Here is a 19,288-nt window from a genome sequence, read left to right on the forward strand (position 1 = left end):
GAAAAAGTTAAAAAAAAAAAAAAAAAAAAAAAAAAAAAAAAAAAAAAATAAAAAAAAAAAAAAAAAAAAAAAAAAAAAAAAAATAGGGATGGTAGTTATTCCTATCCTGAATACTGCTGGGTGAAGTTGGCCTGATGACTTCCTCCGGCAACCTGGTCCCATTTCTAATAATATTACAACCAAAATGTTTGCCTTGTTTTACCCAAATTCTCCTAATTCAAACCTAAAGGTATCTGGCAGAAGGAAAGTCCCCCCTCCCTCTCTCTCTCTCTCCTTTTTTTTTTTGAGACAGAGTCTTACTCTGTCACTCAAGCTGATGTGTGTCTCACTCTGTCAGTCAGGCTGGAGTGCAGTGGCGTGATCTCAGTTCACTGCAACCTCTGCCTCCCGGGTTCAAGGGAGTCTCCTGCCTCCGCCTCCCAAGTAGCTGGGAATACAGGTGCATGCCACCAGACCCGGCTAATTTTTTTTGTATTTTTAATAGAGACAGGGTTTCACCATGTTGGCCAGGCTGGTCTCGAACTCCTGACCTCAAGTGACCCACCCACCTTGGCCTCCCAAAGTGCTGAGATTACAGGCGCCTTTCCTCTTTCTCCTTTCCCTTTCTCCCCACCTTCTCTCCCCGCCTCCTTCCCCTTAACTTGTAACTTGTAGCCCTGCAGTGACCAGATCAAGAGAGACTAAGGGTTCCAGCAAGGAATAAGGGCTTCCCAGTAGGGGACCGACATTTTGTCTCTCAACAATTTCTCTTCAACTGGACTTAAGATCTGCTACTCTGTCTCCTTCCCAGATAAGAGATGAGAGCACGTGGGTTTGAACTCCTTTAGGTGTTTTATTTCTATAGCAAACAGGGTATTTCTCTAAATTGAATTCTTTTCCAACTGGAGCCTTTTTTTTCCACCATTGGTTCTGTTGTCTTATCAGCACTTCCAAACGTTTTATCTTCCCTCTGATCTTGTGGCCCCAGAGAGCAGCTCAGTGGGGAGCTACAGTCAACAATCGCTGGGCCCAGTTCCCATTTCTCAAACCCCAACCCCATAATCCACGAATGTCAGGAGGGCAAAAGGTGCTTTCCAACCCAGCTGATTTAATCACTCCCACTGCCCCTCACTGATACAGCGACCTTTTGTAACTTTTATGCAACAGTATGAGGATGTGTGTTCTGAACTCAACGGGCGATAAACAGCAAAATTTGTCAGGTTCCTTGATCAGCAGCTAGCCTCGCAAGTCAGACACGAGTCCTGATGGCTCAGAACTATGTAACAATTGAGGCGCTCACAGCCAACTTGACTTTTCTATAATGGCCTTCTGAGTCCCGGGGCTTGGTGATGTTACCTTTAACAAGCCCTTGAACTGTGTAGCCTCTCCCTAGAGTAAGCCGGTAACCTTTCTTAACAGCGTTCATCTGCGCAATTCGAAGCAATCAGCACGACTAGAGGGCAAGCTGACGGAGGGCTGGCTTTTGATACAAATGTTGTACTTAATTACCCTGTGCACCCTAGGTTGTCCAGCCAGCAAAGAGAGTGGGCTGTGGAAAATGCGGGTGAATCTCCAGGCCTCCCCTTCCAGATAGATGGCTATCTTTATTCTTTGTAGACGGACGTTTCCATGGTGTCAGGCAGGTAGAATGGGGTCCAAGAGCAATGAGAACCAGACCCTGGTTAGGGGAGGGGTTCTCAACCAGGGATCATTCTGTATCCCCAAAGGACATCTGGCACTGTCTAGAGACGGCTTTTTGGTTGTCACTATGGAGGACGTGCTACTGGCATTTGGTGGGTAGAGATCAGGAATGCTGGTGTTTTACAGTGCACAGGACAGCCCCCCGCAACAAGAAACTATGTGGCCTTAAATGTCAGTGGTGTCAAGGCTGAGAAACACTGAGTTAGGAGCTGATGCTGCTTCATCCAAAATGAGAGTCCCATGCTCAGGACTGCTGCCTTCCTCTTCGGTGCTCCCTTCCCTCTGCCATGCTCCCTTCAGCTCCTCATTAACTCTCATGGAGGCCTTCGGGAGAAGGAGTCAATCTCTAGATGCAAAACAGCATGATAGAACCTCGGGTCCAAAATTGAAGGGGGAAATGGTCAGCCAGTTCTCGCCTAACAATTGATTTAAAATTTACTACTGAATTTAAAACGGGGGGATTTAACTTCATTTATTCATTTTTAAAGCAGTAAAGCCTTTTTTTTCCCAAATAAAATATTACACGTAATGCTAGAATATGAATCAAATAAAAACAAAGCTACTCCATTTGGGATGAGGCTGGTGGGGGGGGCGGGGTCCAGATTCCAGGCCTTGCTGATCTCCCTGGGATATTCTTGAGACACACCCCAGACACCCAGGGCTGTAAGAGCACAGGCCAAAAGCCACCTTTTGGATTGTCTGTAAATCTCACTTCTTATTCATCCACTTAAGTCAGGTACACACAATGCCCCATATCTTCATATCTTAGGCATATGTGTCAAACTCAAGATGGCTGATCTCAGGGCTCACATGTGAACCAACTATATTATTATTATTATTTTTTTTTGAGACAGCATCTTACTCTGTAGTCCAAGCTGGAGTGTAGTGGCGTAATCATAGCTCACTGCAGCCTAAATTCCTGGGCCCAAGTGATCCTCTGGCCTCAGCCTCCCACGTAGCTGGGACTACAGGCCTGTGCCACCACACCCAGCTAATTTATATTTTATTTTTTAGAGACGGGGTCTTGCTATATATTGTCCAGGCTGGTCTCAGATCCTAGGCTCAAGCGATCCTCCCACCTTGGCCTCCCAAAGTGCTGGGATTACAAGTGTGAGCCCCAGCCCCAACCACACAGTGATTCCTACCTCCAACTACCCCAAGAACTTCTGATGTCCAGTCAACTTGACAACAGTTACATCCTAGTCCACGTTAAAGCTTTGAATTCCGCCCGTATGGTTTTGCGATCATGGGTCTGAGTCACTGCAGTTAAGTTCAGTCCCCACCCTGGCAGTTTCTGGAACCCTCAGAGCCGCCTGGCTGCACACCAGTGCAAACTGCAGGCCAGGCGTCGGTCCCCCAAGGAGCAGCCATAATGTCACCCACCAAAGGATGGGCTCACCAGGCATTCACCATGCTCACCTGCCAGTCCGGCTTTGTAGTCCCAGGGTGGAACGCTGGTACCCGCATTAGAGTCCGAGTGCCTGCTGCCCCAGATGCCAGGGTTGCATCTGGACGCTCAGTGGCGGTGACCGTTCCTGTGAATGACTGACCCTTTCCTTCCTTTGCAGGAGGCCTCGTGTGCCTACGTTCTGATCGTGACTGCTGTGTACTGGGTGTCGGAGGCAGTGCCTCTGGGAGCTGCAGCCCTGGTACCGGCCTTCCTCTACCCGTTCTTCGGAGTCCTCCGATCCAGTGAGGTGAGACCACTTATAGCCCCACCCTCCCCACCTGCCCCTGCACCTGGGTCCATGCAGGGCCCATGAAAGAGAGCCCCCAATGAAGGGAGATTCACCCAGCACTTGAGGAGGTGGTGACTTTGTTACCCACTGAAACCCCCCCTTAACACTAAGCCCTGGCATCTGGTTCTAGACCTTGAATTCCTCCCCGTGCACTCATGATCCTCATCTCCTTCAAACTGGCTCAAAACTTGCCTCTTTAAGGAAGCCTTACTTGATTACATATATCCAGTTGCTCCCTCAGCCTGAAACCTTTTAGGAGCTGTGTGATTGATGCCTAAAACCCAGCTGGTCTTGATCCTTTTCAGTCTTTGGATGTCTATTTAGACCATAAGCACACAAAGGCAGGAATCAGATCTCTCACTTTGGGGGTGTCTCGTTAGAAAGCTGAACCTGTATACAGTAGGTGCTCAATGAATGTTTGTTACAGAGAGACCGTGTTTCCCTGGGCCCTGACAATGTTTTTATCTACCCCTCCAAAAAACGACATTTCTGTTCCTTCTTCCCCGGCTCAAGGTTTCTGCATGCTCTTTCTTTGCACTCTCCCTAGAGTGAGCCCTCTCCATTTACTGTCTGTGGCATTCTCAAAAGCTCAAACAGAAATTGTCAGTGGGAAGCCCAGATTGTGGCAAAATTTCAGAGCAAACTAGGGAAAAAGTTAAAAAAAAAAAAAAAAAGCCAGAATCTGGGAGCAAAATGAATGATGATCCTCATTCAGTAACACCTGGTTCCATCTGAATGGTCTCATTATTAACACCTGGTCTCTGCTTAGGGTTTCTGATGAAAAAGCCTGAAGAGTAGAGATGGGGGTGAAGTTATGGGCAGAGGCACAGAAGGAAGAGGAAAGGAAGCACATGTTTGAATGCCTACTAAGTGCCAGGCACTATATCAGAAGCGCTACATTGTTATGGAATACTCCCAAGGGTTCTACAAGGTGCATGCTAATATTTCCGTTTTACAGGTATGCCCAGAAATTTAAGAATCTCACCCCAGATCACAAAGTTGAAAGTAGCAGAATTAGATTCAAACCCATAACTATTAGATTTCAGGGTGTGTATGCTGGATTACTACACCGTAAGAAAAACACTCCATAAAGTGGCATGTGGCTTCATGGGATTATGAACAGGTGGAGTTATGACTAAGAACTGTGAGTCTCTTCCCTTCTGTGATATGAGGAAGAACAGAGCTGGGCCTGTGGATGCTTTAATTGATAACAGAACTTTCTTGAAATTACAAAGATAGAATTAGGTGATCCTCTAATTGTTGTACTTGACTGCGATGAACACTTTAAGTCTTTCTACTGGATAGATTTAACTGACTAATTTTTTAGTTTGTTTTGGTCTTAGGTTCTCTCTCTCTCTCTCCTTCTTTCTCTGTCTCTCCCTCTCTCCCATCTCTCTCTCCTCTTTCTTTCTTCTTTCTCTTTCTTTCTTTCTTCTTTCTTGCTCTCTTTCTCTTTCTTTCTTCTTTCTGTCTCTCTTTTTCTTTCTCCTTCCTTCCTTCCTTTTCTTTCTTTCTCTTTCTTTCTGCTTTCTAGCTAGCTAGCTAGCTAGCTAGCTATCCCTATATATAGAGATAGATAGGTGTGTGTGTGTGTGGCTATCTATCTATATACATACATATATATATGCACGAATATATGTGTGGCATTGAGTAGCCATAGCCTCAGGCTCACCAAAAATAATAGAATCCCAAAGCTCTCAGCAGTGCTTTTATTCCTGGAGATGGGTACAACCCCAATATCCTGGGGACCCATGTAAAAGCTAATCTGTGACCAGAATCACCAGACAGCCATACTAATTGTCCCCCTTCTTTTGTGAAAAAAAAAAGAATAGGTAATAATGGGGTTTTGTGTCTGCCTAAAGGAAAAATGAATCTTAAATGTGACTTTTCTTAAGAGAGCTATTAGAAGCTTGTCCTGCAGGCTTCTCTTTAAAATTGTGAAAGTAAAACCAACAAGGGCAGGGGGTGAAAGTAGAGGGTAAAGGGGAGAAAAAATGAAGTTTAGAAAGAACTGAATCCTAAATAACATTTTAAAGTGAGACAAGTATTAATTAAGAAACCTAATCTTTGTATTTCACTCTAGGCAGCCCAAAAGCCAATAGCATGGTTAGTCTTCAAGCAGACAATGTCTCTGTTCTGCGGAGGGCACAGTAGAGATGCTGCAGGCAACAGTTATCTGAGGGATGCCCCTTTGACCAGAGAGGAAGCCCAAACCCATAAGGAGAGTCTGCAGAGGCAGTGGCTTGCGAGGATAACAGGACTCTGTGAAAAGTCAATGAAGATTGTCCAGGGAGGGTCTGTGTGTCACTATTGCTGGGGGCTGGAGAAGCCAGAAAGCATATCTTATGATTTGAGGTGAAAAATTCTAGTCCACCTGCCTGATGAAGTGGCTTTGGCTGGTGACGATAGTTAGTAGTCGGGCTACAAGGAGCAGCTTAATCCAAATATAGTCTGTTTAGCTGACCTTCTTAGCTCAGATTAGAGGGAAATGGCAGTAAGGCAGAGGACATGGGTTATAGCCCTTTATGAGCCAGTTACATTTGCCAAGAAAACACATGCTGCACCACTGTGATGCCAGTATGTGCCAGGGCTCACAGGGAGGAGCTAGGCTGGTGCTCTTTAGGAGTCCCCAAATCCTTGTCACTCCCAAAACCTACCTGTTTCTTCACCATCCTCTTATTGCAACTTGGGTTATTCTTCCGCTTTGGAAAGTTCTCTCCCATTCCTTTGAACTTTGAAGTCTTACATTTCAACTACTCTGGCTGGTGAAGCCCTTCCAAAGACCTAAGGCTGAAAGTGTTGATCCGTTCTCTTTGAGCCTATTTGATGTCTTTATCTTTTAAATGGTGCATCAGATATACCAGATATAAACTTTTCATAGACATGTGCTCTCCCCACCAAGACTCATGCTCTCTGGGATGTACACTGTGTGTGGCCCGTCTGTGGCCCAGCATCATCCCTGCATCAGCCCTCCATTCCCCGCACTTGATTGTAGTGTTTCTTGACAATGTGTCAGTAATGTCTCCAGTGAGGGAGAGAAGGCACATGAATGGGATCAGTGTTTCTGGGACTGTGGCTGGGTTCCCTCAGTTATTCACTCAACATTTAGAAAAAATATTTTCTGAGTTCTGGATCTACCAGGTCCAACATGGGATGATACAGGTACCCTGAGAGTGACAAGAATAAAAATGTCACCTCTTTCCTCTTGAATCTCATATCAGAACTCTCACTGCCTGAAGCAGGATGTGTTCTGCAGTTTCTCCAGAGAAACAGAACCAAGAGAAGACTAGCATATGTGTGTGTGTATGTATGTGCATGTGTGTGTGTGTGTCTGTCTGTCTGTCTGTCTGCCTATAGGAATTGGCTCACTTGATTAATTATGGAGCCTAAGATATCCCATGAGCTGCCACCTGCAAACTGGAGACTCAGGAGAGCTGGTGATGTCACTCTAAGTGAATCCAAAGGCCTGAGAACCAGGGAAGCCAATGGTGTAGTTCCCAGTCCCAGGGCAGGAGATGAGAGACGTCGCAGCCCAGGTAGTGAGACTGGAAAAAGGAAGCAAATTCCTGCTTTCTCTGCCATTTGTTCTAGTCAGGCCCTTGACAGACTGGATGATGTCTGTCCACGTGGTAGAGGGCAATCCACTGATTCGAATGCCAGTCTCATCCAGAAACACCCAGAAGCAATGCTTGACCTGGGCACCCCGTGGTCCACTCAGGTGGAGGTGCAAAGTCAACCATCACAAGTACATATAAGTATTTCATTTTTACAGTAATATTTTGTCAGCAAGTGGGTATTAGGAGTTGTGTGTGAAGCTCAGACTCAGGTGCCAACAAGAGATACGAAATGACAGAAGGGTTCCTGACCTTGAGAAGTTTCTATTTTAGTAGAGAGAAAGTATAAACCATGTGGAAAAATACAGAATGCTTTAGGCAGTGGTGCCTCGTTTTCTGGCCTTGTGGAGGATTTATACACCTCCTCAAGTGGGGATGTTCTAGATAAGTAAAACTGACATTGCCAACTGCCCAAATTTCATGTTGACCAATTTTTTATCGCAGTCTTTCTAAAGAGTTGTATAATTTCCTTGGTCTTTTAAACAGAAGTTATTGAATATAATTTAACTTTTTCCTTGGAGCCTTCAAAATTTCCAGGGGGAAAAAAGAATTTCTTACTCGGAGGAGCCAGAGTGGGCTCCATGAGAAAGCATAGTTGAGTAACTTGAGGGCTGGGTGAACAGCTGAACCTAAAGAATCTTGAATAACGTGTTGGTATCAGACTGGGGTGAGACTGCAGTTGAAAATATAAAAGGCACGTTATCAGATTTGCAGATGGCTAAGCTGGATGCGCTACCTACCTAATGCATGGTGCTAATGTGTGGTGGCAGAATGAGACATGTGGACAGGAAGAGACAATGAGCTGAAACTGACAAAATGAAGTCTAATAAGGATAAATGCCAAAAGTACATGTGAAAAAGACCCTTGGCTTTTAGCTAAGTACAAGCTCAGCATGAGTCACCATCAGTCCAACGTGGCTGCCAACATTCCAAGTGTTTGCCATATGCCAGGCACTCTAGGGGGTCATTTACACGCACTATATAACTTAATCCTCTGTGAAGGAGCTTTTGTTTTTATCTTTATTTTACAAAAGAGGAAACTGAAGTTCAGAGAGGTTAAGTAACTTACTCACCCAAGGTTACGCAGCTACTAAGTGGTGGAGCTGTGACTTGAATCCAGAATTGTGATTCCAGAACTTGAGCTCTTAACCTCTAGGCAATGTGACAGAAATCTTTCATTGAATTAATACATGATGAGCTGGGCACAGTGGGTCATGCCTGTAATCCTAGCACTTTGGGAGGCCGGGGCAGGCAGATCATCTAAGGTCAGGAGTTTGAGACCAGCCTGGCCAACAAGGTAAAACCCCTCATCTCTACTAAAAGTAAAATAAAGTAAAAAATGAGTTGGGCATCGTGGTGGGTGCCTGTAGTCCCAGCTGCTCGGGAGGCTGAGGCAAGAAAATCACTTGAACCCAGGAGGCAGAAGTTGCAATGAGCCAAGATAGTGCCACTGCACGCCAGCCTGGGCAACAAAGTGAGACTGTCTCAAAAAATTTTTTTTAATTTTGAAAAATTAATAGATGACATCTCCAGTGCATCAAATTCTGGATAAGGAACACATCCAGAGGTGGGTGGCCGGGATGTCAAAAGCTGGAGCCTGGGTCACATGAGAATGAAGAGAAGGCTTAAGGGGGACATGAGTCAGGCTTCCATGCCTCCACACTCCAGGCCAAAGTGTCACACCAGAACCAGAGTCAGAGTGCCATAAAGGAATTCCCCATTCTGTATAAAGGAAAACTCTGAAACAAGCTGCCACGTGTGGCCCTTGTGTTCCTGTCCCTAGAAGTCTGAGCCAAATGACCATGTCAGATACACTAGACATACACTGTGTCTTGGGAGATGGGCTGGACGCTAAGGTTCCTCTGTGATCTTGTGAGTATCCAGCTGCTACTTCCTCTGCTGGTGCACAGAGCTTAGTCCTGTATTTTAGGTTTGTGTTTGTGTGTTTTTGTTTTGTTTTGGCTCCACTGTGACTCTCACTGTCATTATATCTGCCTCCGAAGTCCTCTAAGCCCCTCCTAATGTGTTGCTCTCAAAGTTTATAGCCTGGGCATGATACCTGTGTCAATCAACTTAGCTCAGATTTATTGTCTATAGGAGAATGGCGTAGAGGTGGGCACCAGAACTCTCTGGTGGAGCAGAAAGCATGGTTTGGATGTTGGGGCTAGAGAACAAATAGCTCTCCAGGAGGCCCAGGGTCAGGATCCGCTTCTGGGTGTAATTACATGTGCTCTTTATCTTTACCCTTTCCCCAGAGCACACACACTCACATATACACTCACACACACTCATACACACACACACTCATACACACATACATGCACTCACACATACTCATACACACATGCATACACTCACACACATACACACATACACACATGCACTCACACTCATACACATACATGCACTCACACATTCATGCACACACACACATGCACTCACACACACATACATGCATTCACTCACACACATGCACTCACACAAACACACACAGACACATACACACATACATGCACTCACACACACACACAAACACATACATGCACTCACACTCATACACACATACACATGCACACACAGGCACACACACATACACACACTTGTGCACTCATACACACACGCATACACATACTAATATACATATAAATATACTCATACACACATACATGCCTACACACATTCACATTCACACACACATACACACATACACATGCTCATACATATACACACACTCATACACACTCACACACGCTCACATACACACCCATACATATTCCCAATCACACATACACACACACTCAGACACATACACACACACATATCACACACATACACACACACACATCACACACATACACACACACACACACACACTTGCCCTTGGCCCAGCCAGCATTCTCTGGCCCTGCACTGCAGGCCTCGGGCCAGTCTCGCTCAGTTTCCAGCTCCCGCAGGGGCAGGGGGGAGCACAGGCCGCACCCGCGGGGACAGCATGCAGCCTCTGCAGCCCAGTGCTGCTGGAGCTGCCTGTCATGAATCCGCTGCCCTACTGGCTCCTGATCTTTCTGACCTACCAGATTCCTGCCATCTGACTGTCACCCTGACTTTCTCTGTTTAAGCCTGGGGGCATTTCATAAAGCACTCTCAGCTCTGCCTTTCCCATCTCTGCTCACCACGGAGGCTGACCAGTCCTCTGCACGTGGGCCTGTGAGCATGTGGGCTGGGCATCCAGCTGGCCACCAGCCTGAACCCCAGGCTGCCCTCACCCTCAGCCACCCAGACACAGCCCGCAGCTGAGCTCCACATGGGCCTTCAGTGGGAGCCTACAGACCCTTGCAGCCTTTCGAGACCAAACTAATGTTTCTGGGGGGAAGAGCAGCTCCCTCTGAGTCACCACCTGACCAGCAGTCCCTTTGCTTGTGGCTCAGAGCCCAGACCTCTGCCTCAGCTTCCCCATCTGAGTACTTCCGACAGTCCCAAAGAAGAAACTGGGGCAGGGGTGGTGGTGGTTATGAATCAGTGTCTCCAGTCATGCAAGAGTTGGGCCAGTTTCTGGGTCGCGCCAGCACCCATCTGGGTCTCTCTACTTTAGACTTCTCTAGGGCAGGATTTGCAAAGAATGTTTTTTTAAGCAACAAAATCTTTTCTTTAAACCAAATCTTGGAAGACTCAATATATAAAACAGATGGAACCAGGAATGCAAATCAGGTGATGAGAAGGGTGTCTGAGCCCATGCTGGGGACTTACCCAGCAGAAACAGCATTCCTGCCCCCAGGGAAGGCGGAGAGGAGACACCACTGGCTTGCCTGTGCTGCTTGGACACTAACTGGAATGGAGTCCTGTGGTGCTTCAGCCCTGGCGGGGTTTAGCTTAGCACTGAGCAAGAGCGAGCCCAGGTGTCTGTTCCCAGGGTTCAGAGAATTTCACTGCAAAATTGTTCAGATAAGGCTGGGCATGGTGGCTCATACCTATAATCCCAGCACTTTGGGAGGCCAAGGCAGGCAGATCACTTGAGGTCAGGAATTCGAAACCAGCCTGGCCAGCATGGCGAAACACCGTCTCTACTAAAAATAGAAAATTAGCTGGATGCAGTGGTCGGTGCCTGTAGTCCCAGCTACTGGGGAGGCTGAGGCAGGAGAACTGCTTAAACCTGGGAGGCCGAGATTGCAGTGAGCCAAGATCATGCTACTGCACTCCAGCCTGGGTGACAGTGAGATTCTGTCTCAAAAAATATATAAAATAAAAAATATATAATTTTTAAAAATAAGAGCCCACCTGCATTATCTTACATGTAAAGCCCATGTCACAGCAGATTAAATTAGCTATGTAGCATCATTATTGCCCTTAAAGAATTGGTGACAGAGGTACAGAGGTTTATTAGGTTGTCCAATAGCAAGTAATTCATCAGAACTTCAGAGCCCAAGATTGCTATAGCTCTTCCTTGTCAACCTGACTTCTTCGAGCCCATCTTTCCTAAAACATAGTCCAGAAACACCTCTGCTTTCCAGGTTCAGTGACGTGGCATACTGCGAAAAACTACAGAGCAGAAAAGCAGAAAAAACAATCAAACCACCAATGCAAATATCCTAAAATCCATGCACTTTACTCCTGGGGAGGAACAGCCATTTAGAATCTAATTTCTCTTTACAAATAACTCTTAACAAGTTTCGTTATCTAGTTTCCTAGCTAACAGGATATTAGTCTGGGAAATTAGAAAACAGGGAAAGGAATGCTAATGGCAAGCATCCTCATGTCGGGAAACTGCGGCTGCCTAAGAATGAGATGAGAAACCTGGAAAATGCAGACCCAGGGACCAGAGGAGGACCAGCAGCCTGGACAGCTAGCCAAGGGCAAGAGCGATAAGGGGGTCCCTGGGCTGAGGCTATGATGGGGAGAGTTGGCACGTGTCTCATGAGAAGCTGGGGAGAATGCACAGACTCTGTAAATAAAGCCAGGAAATATGCAACACGCTCTAGAAAACAATTCCAGTCATCCTCGAGAATCCTGGAAGTCTGGCATTCCCTGGGAGGCTCTGAATAACCCCAGTGTTATTGTGAAAGAAAAATCAATGGGCTAGAAAACTAACAAACACCACCACTGCATTTAAATTTAAATTTATAAAAATGAAAAAGCAGCCCTGTGGCTTTGCTCTGTGTGCTGATGGCCTCAAACCAGGTCAGCCTTTGGATGGAGCACTTCACAACCAGAAGAGTCACCAAGAATCCCGGCCATCAGTGCAGCAGGCCATGCCAGCTGGCTTGCGCATATCATTTAACCTCTGTAATAACCTTACGAGGGAGGGACACACATAACCTTCCTTTTTCTTTTTTTTTTTGGATGAGAAAATGAAGCCCAGAGAGGCTGAATAACTTGCCTAGGGTTACACGGTAGAGTCCTGGCTGATTCCAGAGTCCTCCCTCTTCCCCACTCCATGATGTTACCTCTGTAATCACAATATCCTGAGCCCCAGGCTGTCTCCCGAGTACATGGTATCACTTACACGGGAACAGAAAAGATAGAGAACAGACCTGAGCCCACCAAACACCCAGCACAGAGCCAATATCCCACTGAAGCTGGGCCTGGAGCTTAGACTGGCCCCAGCCTGGGCACTTAAGGCCAGTGTCAGGACTACAATTATGAATGAAGACAAAAAATGTGTACCAGTGGGCTGGTTGCAGTGGTTCATGCCTGTAATCCCAGCATTTTGGGAGGCTGAGATGAGCAGATCACTTGAGGTCAGGAGATTAAGACCAGCCTGGCCAATATGGTTAAACCTCATACCTATTTATAAGAAATATATATATATATATATATATATATGTGTATATATATACACACACACACACACACACACACACATTAAAAAAAAAAATCACCAGATGTGGTAGTTCCACTAAGGTGGTTCATTTGTGTTTTTCTAAGCACCTGTAGCTCCAGCTACTTGGGAGGCTGAGGCAGGAGAATTGTTCAAACCAGAAGACAGAGGTTGTAGTGAGCCGAGATTGTACCACTGCACTCCAGCTTGGGCCACAGAGCGACTCTCTGTCTCAAAAAAAAAAGAAAAAAACTGACAAGAAATGTATGCCAGCTCATGCTGTCTGGGAGACCAAGAAAATCTCCCTAGAGTTGGATCAGACGAGGGATTTCTAGTCGGCTCACCATGTGGCAGGCTGTCTAGGAGGCTTTGGATTCAGATGGCCCTGGACTGACATCCTGCCTCTGCCCTTACACTGCGACCTTGGAGATGCTCCTTAACGCCCCAGTTTCCTCATCAGTAAACTGAGATCCGGATAGTGCTGCCTCATAGGACTGTTGTGGAGATCAGATGAGAAAGTGAATGCAGCATGTAAAATGCCCGGGACTAGAAGGCACTCCATATTCCTGGTTCCTTTCCTCTCCCTCCAAGTGGAACCCAAGGAAAGTAGCCTACCTGTTGTTTAGGCACTAAGCCTCCCAAATGGCCATCACACCAAACCAGTGTTCTAGAATGGGGTGTGCTAACGAGGCAGAAAACAGCTGTTGTCTGTCAGTCCCCTGGGAAAGTAACCCCAGTTGCACTGACTTGAAAAGCTTCGCAGGGCTGTGTCATAGTGCTGGTGGAAAGACCATCTCCCACAGCGGTCGTGTCCCACACCTGTCAGTTTCCCTCCTTGGTAGACAAGAAAATGAAGCTCCATTAGTGCCACAGAGCTGCCTCCTGGAAGCCTGGGAAAGTAACTAGGCAGTGAGAAAGGCCCGTGACCCCCCAGTTCAGCAGCTGCCCTAGGACAATCTGGCAGCACTCCCCACTCCCGCTGAGGGGAAGCTCCCCCGTACCCCACCCACCCATGATCACTGCCGTCTAAGAGAGGACTCCACCATGGAGTCATAAGCTGTCCAGAGCTGGGGGCCTTCCCTGCCCCCAGGGGACATTTATGACAGTGGTCGGCTGAGAAATGGGCTTGGAGACAAGAACTAGGTTAACCAGAAGCAGGGGCTCTTCCTCCCAGGAAATGGTCACAGCAAGGACGTATGTCCCTTCTCCTGCACAACCCTCATCAACCAGATGCAATGAAATGTCCATGGGGCAAAAGAGAGAAAGGAGAGGTGGAGCAGCCTGCCTTTATTTTGGTTTTGATGTTATCAAAGTGTTTGGAGCACAAAGTTTAAAAATCAAATACTGTAATACTGAACGCTTATTATGAAAAGTCAGCAGTCTCCTTCCTCATCCCCTCCCACTTTTCTCCTACCAAGTCCCACCCCACCCTGAGTCAATAACTTGTATCTTTGTTAACTGCTTCTTCTGCCATTAAGCGCCATATCTTCATATGACATTCTTTTATTAGTTCTTGGGTTCTCACTTTAAGCAGTTATCAGCTGACTTCCTGTTAGAGCAATGAAGACTTTTTTCTTTTACATCCCCAGCTTTGCCCTCCACCATCCTCCCAGTAGTCATATCAGAATTTTTATTAATTCCGTAATCAAAATTCGTATGATTATGTACATATTATTCCAAATGCTATGTGTTTTACTGTATTTACATTTCCTTTCCTGTTGAACTTTTATTTTTGCTGCAGTTAAAAACATTCTTGTTTTCCCACTTTAAGAGGGTTTTTCAATTAGAAGTTAAACTTTTCTATATCCTTTCCTCTCAATTTCTGTCATGGTTCCTCCAGTTGGAAGCAATTCTCATGTATGTGACAAATATTTATTGAGCATCTACTTTTGCCTATTATTCTGCTAGGTGTTAAGATGTGTAGAAAGAAACCATTCACAGCCAAAAAATTTAGTTGCGAGACAAGGGAGGTACTCATACAAAAATAAATTGAAAACAGTACAAGCCGGAAGCGATCATTCAAGTAATGCTCCAAGTGCTTGTGGTGTGCGGAATTAATGGTGCCCAGGAGGAATGTTCTGGAGTCAGAGGCGAGGGCCACAAGCAAGGTTTTTCTGGAGTGTGCCAGGCCTGAACCTGGCTTCAAAGTCTGATTGGAATGTACAGGTAGAGGTGGAAAGAGAGAACGTTCCAAGTGAGAGAATCAACAAAGATTTGGTCCATGAACCTCAAACATATGAAACGTCTTTTTAACTGCGCTGTGTCTCAACTGCCCCATGATTCGGTTAGAAAGTAGAAAGGAGTTTATAACTGGTACTGTGGCTAGTAAGGAAAAGAAAATCCCTATTCTTAGAAAATACACCCTGAGCCTGGGAGGTTAAGGGTGCAGTGAGCCGTGATCATGCCACTGCACTCCAGCCTGGGCAACAGAGTGAGACCCTGTCTCAGTTGTTTTTTGTTTGTTTGTTTGTTTTGTTTTTTTTTTTTTAAAAAAAGGCCGGGTGCAGTGGCTTACACCTGTAATCTCAGCACTTTGGGAGACCAAGGTGGGCAGATTACAAGGTCAGGAGTTTGACCAGCCTGGTCAACATGGTGCAATCTGCTGCAGCTAAAAATACAAAAATTAGCCGGGCGTAGTGGCAGGCGCCTGTGATCCCAGCTACTCAGGAGGCTGAGGCAGGAGAATGGCTTGAAATCAGAAGCTGAGACATCACCACTGCACCCGGCCTTCTGGAGCAAAACTCCGTCTCAAAAAAATTTATTTAAAAAAAAAAAAAAAATATACACTGAAGTACTTCGGGTAAAGGACCAGCCAAAATATATGTAACTTACCCTCAAATGGTTCAGGGAAAAAAAAAAAAAGGTAGTGTATAGGTGTTCCTTGTACTATTTTCATTTTTGGAATTCACTGGAACTTCAGAATAATTGGGAATTATTTAAAAATTTTAAAATTAAGCAAGACTCTGTCTCAAAGAAAAAAATGATGAGGATATGATGTTGAATGAAAAAAGGCAAGATAGAAAAGTATACATACTGCATAAATCCATTTATATATCTATATAGATACAGGAAAAATGGAAGAAACTACAGGTATTTAACAGTAGTATATAAGTATCAACAGTGGCATGAGTAAGGGTAATTTTGTCTTTAAATTTTTCTATATTTTGAAGTTTTCCATACTGAACATGCATTAATTTTCTAATAGAAATGAACATAATTTTCTAATATTTTCTAAAAATATTAAAAATGAGGTTTGGGGAGGAACCTGGGGTTATTTTAATAATTTTAGAAGATCAATATAAAATTATATGTGTTTATTCTTTAAAATCATATTCACATCAAATTTAAATACAGTGGTCTAATGTTTACCAAAGTGGAGAAGAATATCTGTCCTGTGGAGTTACTGGCTGGCTTGAATGAAATAATCTGTAAAGTGCTTAGTTAGCACAGTGCCTGCCCACAGTGAGTGTTCAGTAGATACCACTCTAGGATGGTCAGCTGTTTCAATAATCCTCACCTCCCTGCTTCCTCTTCACCAGCCTCTTTGATTGAGAACAGGTTTTATGTGGCATGGCCCAATCTCCCCGCCGGTGCTGGGCCCTGGGTCCTGGCTCTGGGAGGGTGGCTGACCTGCCTGACCTCTCTGCAGGTGGCGGCGGAGTATTTCAAGAACACCACGCTGCTGCTGGTGGGGGTCATCTGCGTGGCAGCTGCCGTGGAGAAGTGGAACCTGCATAAGCGCATTGCTCTGCGCATGGTCTTGATGGCCGGAGCCAAGCCGGGCATGTAAGTCTCATTTGGGATGCCAGGCTATAGGGCATCCTTCTAGCTTCCAGTGTGCCACCAGGACAGTGGTCTTAGGTCACTGTGGGACGTCCACTTCAGCCTGCTTTTTTACCAACAGGGATGGGCTGACACCAGAGCCCAGGACCCCCACTTCCCCTCCAGGGAGAGGGTCTGTGACCATGGAATAGAAATCTGAATCTGTGATCTTGCTGTCGTTATCCAAAAAACTCACCCATTGACCTAGACTGCAAGGGCAGCAGCTTACATCATACAGGGGCCCATTAGGTAAAACAGGATGGACCAACAGAAATTGTTTCCCAACCTGTTTCCTGTGTATCAGGGAACAGGCTGGGCCAGAAATGGCCAGCTTCTCCTTTGTCATGGAAGGAAACGTGAATGTTTCCTCCCATCCACCCTGAGTTTCTGTCATCAGTTCAGACCACAGAACTAGTTAGAGACACAGCATCTGACTGTGATGCTGCGGGGCGTCCCACCCTCGGGGAATGTGATGCAGTGTCAAGGCTGAGTTTTGTGTTAGCTTCACTGCTGCTCCATTTGGATCCCCTGCCGGTACCTCCCCTTTTGGAATATCCTGCTCACCTCCTTCTAGTTTACAACTTTCTTGCTATATTTTATGTAAGCTACCCTGACTCCTATGGGAGTCACCAAGAATATAAATAAATAACATAGCATTGGTTCTCAACATGAGTCAGACAACTATAGGTTCCACTTCAAAGCATGTTCCTGTCTCGCAGATTGTCAAACAGGTCTGCCAACTACAGCTTCATCCACCCCATAGCTCAGTAATAAGCTTGGACCTACACTCAACCTCCCAAGCATACAGTGGCATTTTGTCACGTCATAAGGAGACTCTGTGGCTCTTTAAAATCTCTATGTCCTATCTGAAAAAAAAAAAAAAATTTATTTTTAGACAGAGTTTGGCTCTTGTTGCCCAGGCTGGAGTGCAATGGCACCATCTTGGCTCACCGCAACCTCCGCCTCCTGGGTTCAAGCCATTCTCCTGCCTCAGCCTCCCAAGTAGCTGGAATTATAGGCATGTGCCACTATGCCCGGCTAATTTTGTATTTTTTAGCAGAGACAGGGTTTCTCCATGTTGGTCAGGCTGGTCTCCAACTCCCAACTTCGGGTGTTCTGCCTGCCTCGGCCTCCCAAAGTGCTGGGATCACAGGCGTGAGCCACCACGCCCAGCCTCTGCAAGAATTTTTAACCTCTCACATTTCTACTCCGTATTTACCAGTCAGCAAGTTGCCACCCCCCGAGGCACTGTTAGCCGTGTGTGTGCAGATTCGGCAAAGTCATGTCGCTAGCAGCTGACTGAGTCCATGTGATAAACATACTGTCCCCAGATTGTGCAAAGTTAGTAATTCTACCTAAAATAATAAACACGGTAGTCTCTCTGTTGGCTTATCTTATGGAAACTAGGACATGTCTGTACAGGCACACAGGGCACAATGTTCTCAAAGCCAAAGAGAAACCACTGGAGGGTTACCCTTGTTTGTGTTTTTCTCCAAGTGTTGACTGTTCAAGATGTCAGCTGGAAAAGTGCACACACACAGTGATAAGGAACACTTCTGTGACTTTGGGGGCTGGCCCCTCAGCACGTTGACAGGGAGTGGGAAGAACTGTGCGCTCCAAACATTCACCTCTATTGGGTCACTGATAACTATGGTGACTTGGCAGCAAAGCAAGGAGTGCCATGGTACTCACAGAATCGCTGGCTGCGAGGGCGAGCAAAGTATCCCCTTCCACACAAACACACATCACCACCAAGCTCCGGCCAATGTCTGCAGAGACAGAAAAGCGACAGTAAGTCTACACCCTGTGGCCCTATGACCAGAGCTATTCTTTGCTTCACTAAGGGCTTTTTTCTGGCTAAGGCCACTAGTCCATGAAGCGTGATTCATTCATTCAGCAAGTATTGATTTAACACTTACTCTGTGGCAAGCTCTGGGAGTACAGAGCTGAATGGTGCCCTGCAGGACCCATGCCGGCCCTTCCTGCCACTGTTGTCTAGACCAGCCCCAGCAGGTCGGTAGGAGGCCCCGGAGGAGCTCTGTGAGGCCCGCTGTGGGGCCACAGGATGCGTGTTCCATGGATGCTCTGCCCCAGCCCTCCCTCCCTTGCAGGCTGCTGCTCTGCTTCATGTGCTGCACCACGTTGCTGTCCATGTGGCTGTCCAACACCTCCACCACCGCCATGGTGATGCCCATCGTGGAGGCCGTGCTGCAGGAGCTGGTCAGTGCTGAGGACGAGCAGCTCATGGCGGGCAACTCCAGCATCGAAGAGGCCGAGCCCATCAGTACTGTTTGCTGGAGTTCATCTGTCCTTTGCTCCTCCAACCTCCCCCGGGGTCCTCCTGCCTGGCTCCTCTCGGGAGACTGCCCAGTGTGGTGCCCACCCCAGGACCCCCTCAGCCATGCCCCCCACCTTTCCCATTCTCTTCCCTCTCCCCTCTTTCCCATCCCAGCTCTTGGACTCTGAAGCTTCCCTGAAACCCCTGTTCTGGCTCTGCCTTCCCCTTCACTTATGGGTTCTTTGCCCCCAAATGTTCAAGGGTCACTACAAAACCCTGGGACCTGTCCACATCCATGAGCCCCACTCTAGCTACAGAGCAAAGGGAAGGAGAAATAGCAC

The 19,288-nt window shown here is 46.4% G+C and overlaps 1 protein-coding gene across 2 annotated transcripts in view; it reads left to right on the top strand.

Moving 5' to 3' along the window:
- The window catches only part of SLC13A4 (solute carrier family 13 member 4), a 45,963-nt gene that overhangs the window by 3,818 nt on the left and 22,857 nt on the right, over window positions 1-19,288 (top strand). For both annotated transcript variants that reach the window (XM_017532506.2, XM_017532507.2), the window contains exons 2-4: window positions 3,249-3,377; window positions 16,497-16,633; window positions 18,781-18,953. In XM_017532506.2, coding sequence (XP_017387995.1) covers window positions 3,249-3,377; window positions 16,497-16,633; window positions 18,781-18,953 — 439 coding nt within the window. The remainder of the gene's footprint in view (window positions 1-3,248; window positions 3,378-16,496; window positions 16,634-18,780; window positions 18,954-19,288) is intronic.

The sequence above is a fragment of the Cebus imitator genome, unplaced genomic scaffold (assembly GCF_001604975.1).
Source record: "Cebus imitator isolate Cc_AM_T3 unplaced genomic scaffold, Cebus_imitator-1.0 Scaffold77, whole genome shotgun sequence".
NCBI classification, from domain to species: domain Eukaryota; kingdom Metazoa; phylum Chordata; class Mammalia; order Primates; family Cebidae; genus Cebus; species Cebus imitator.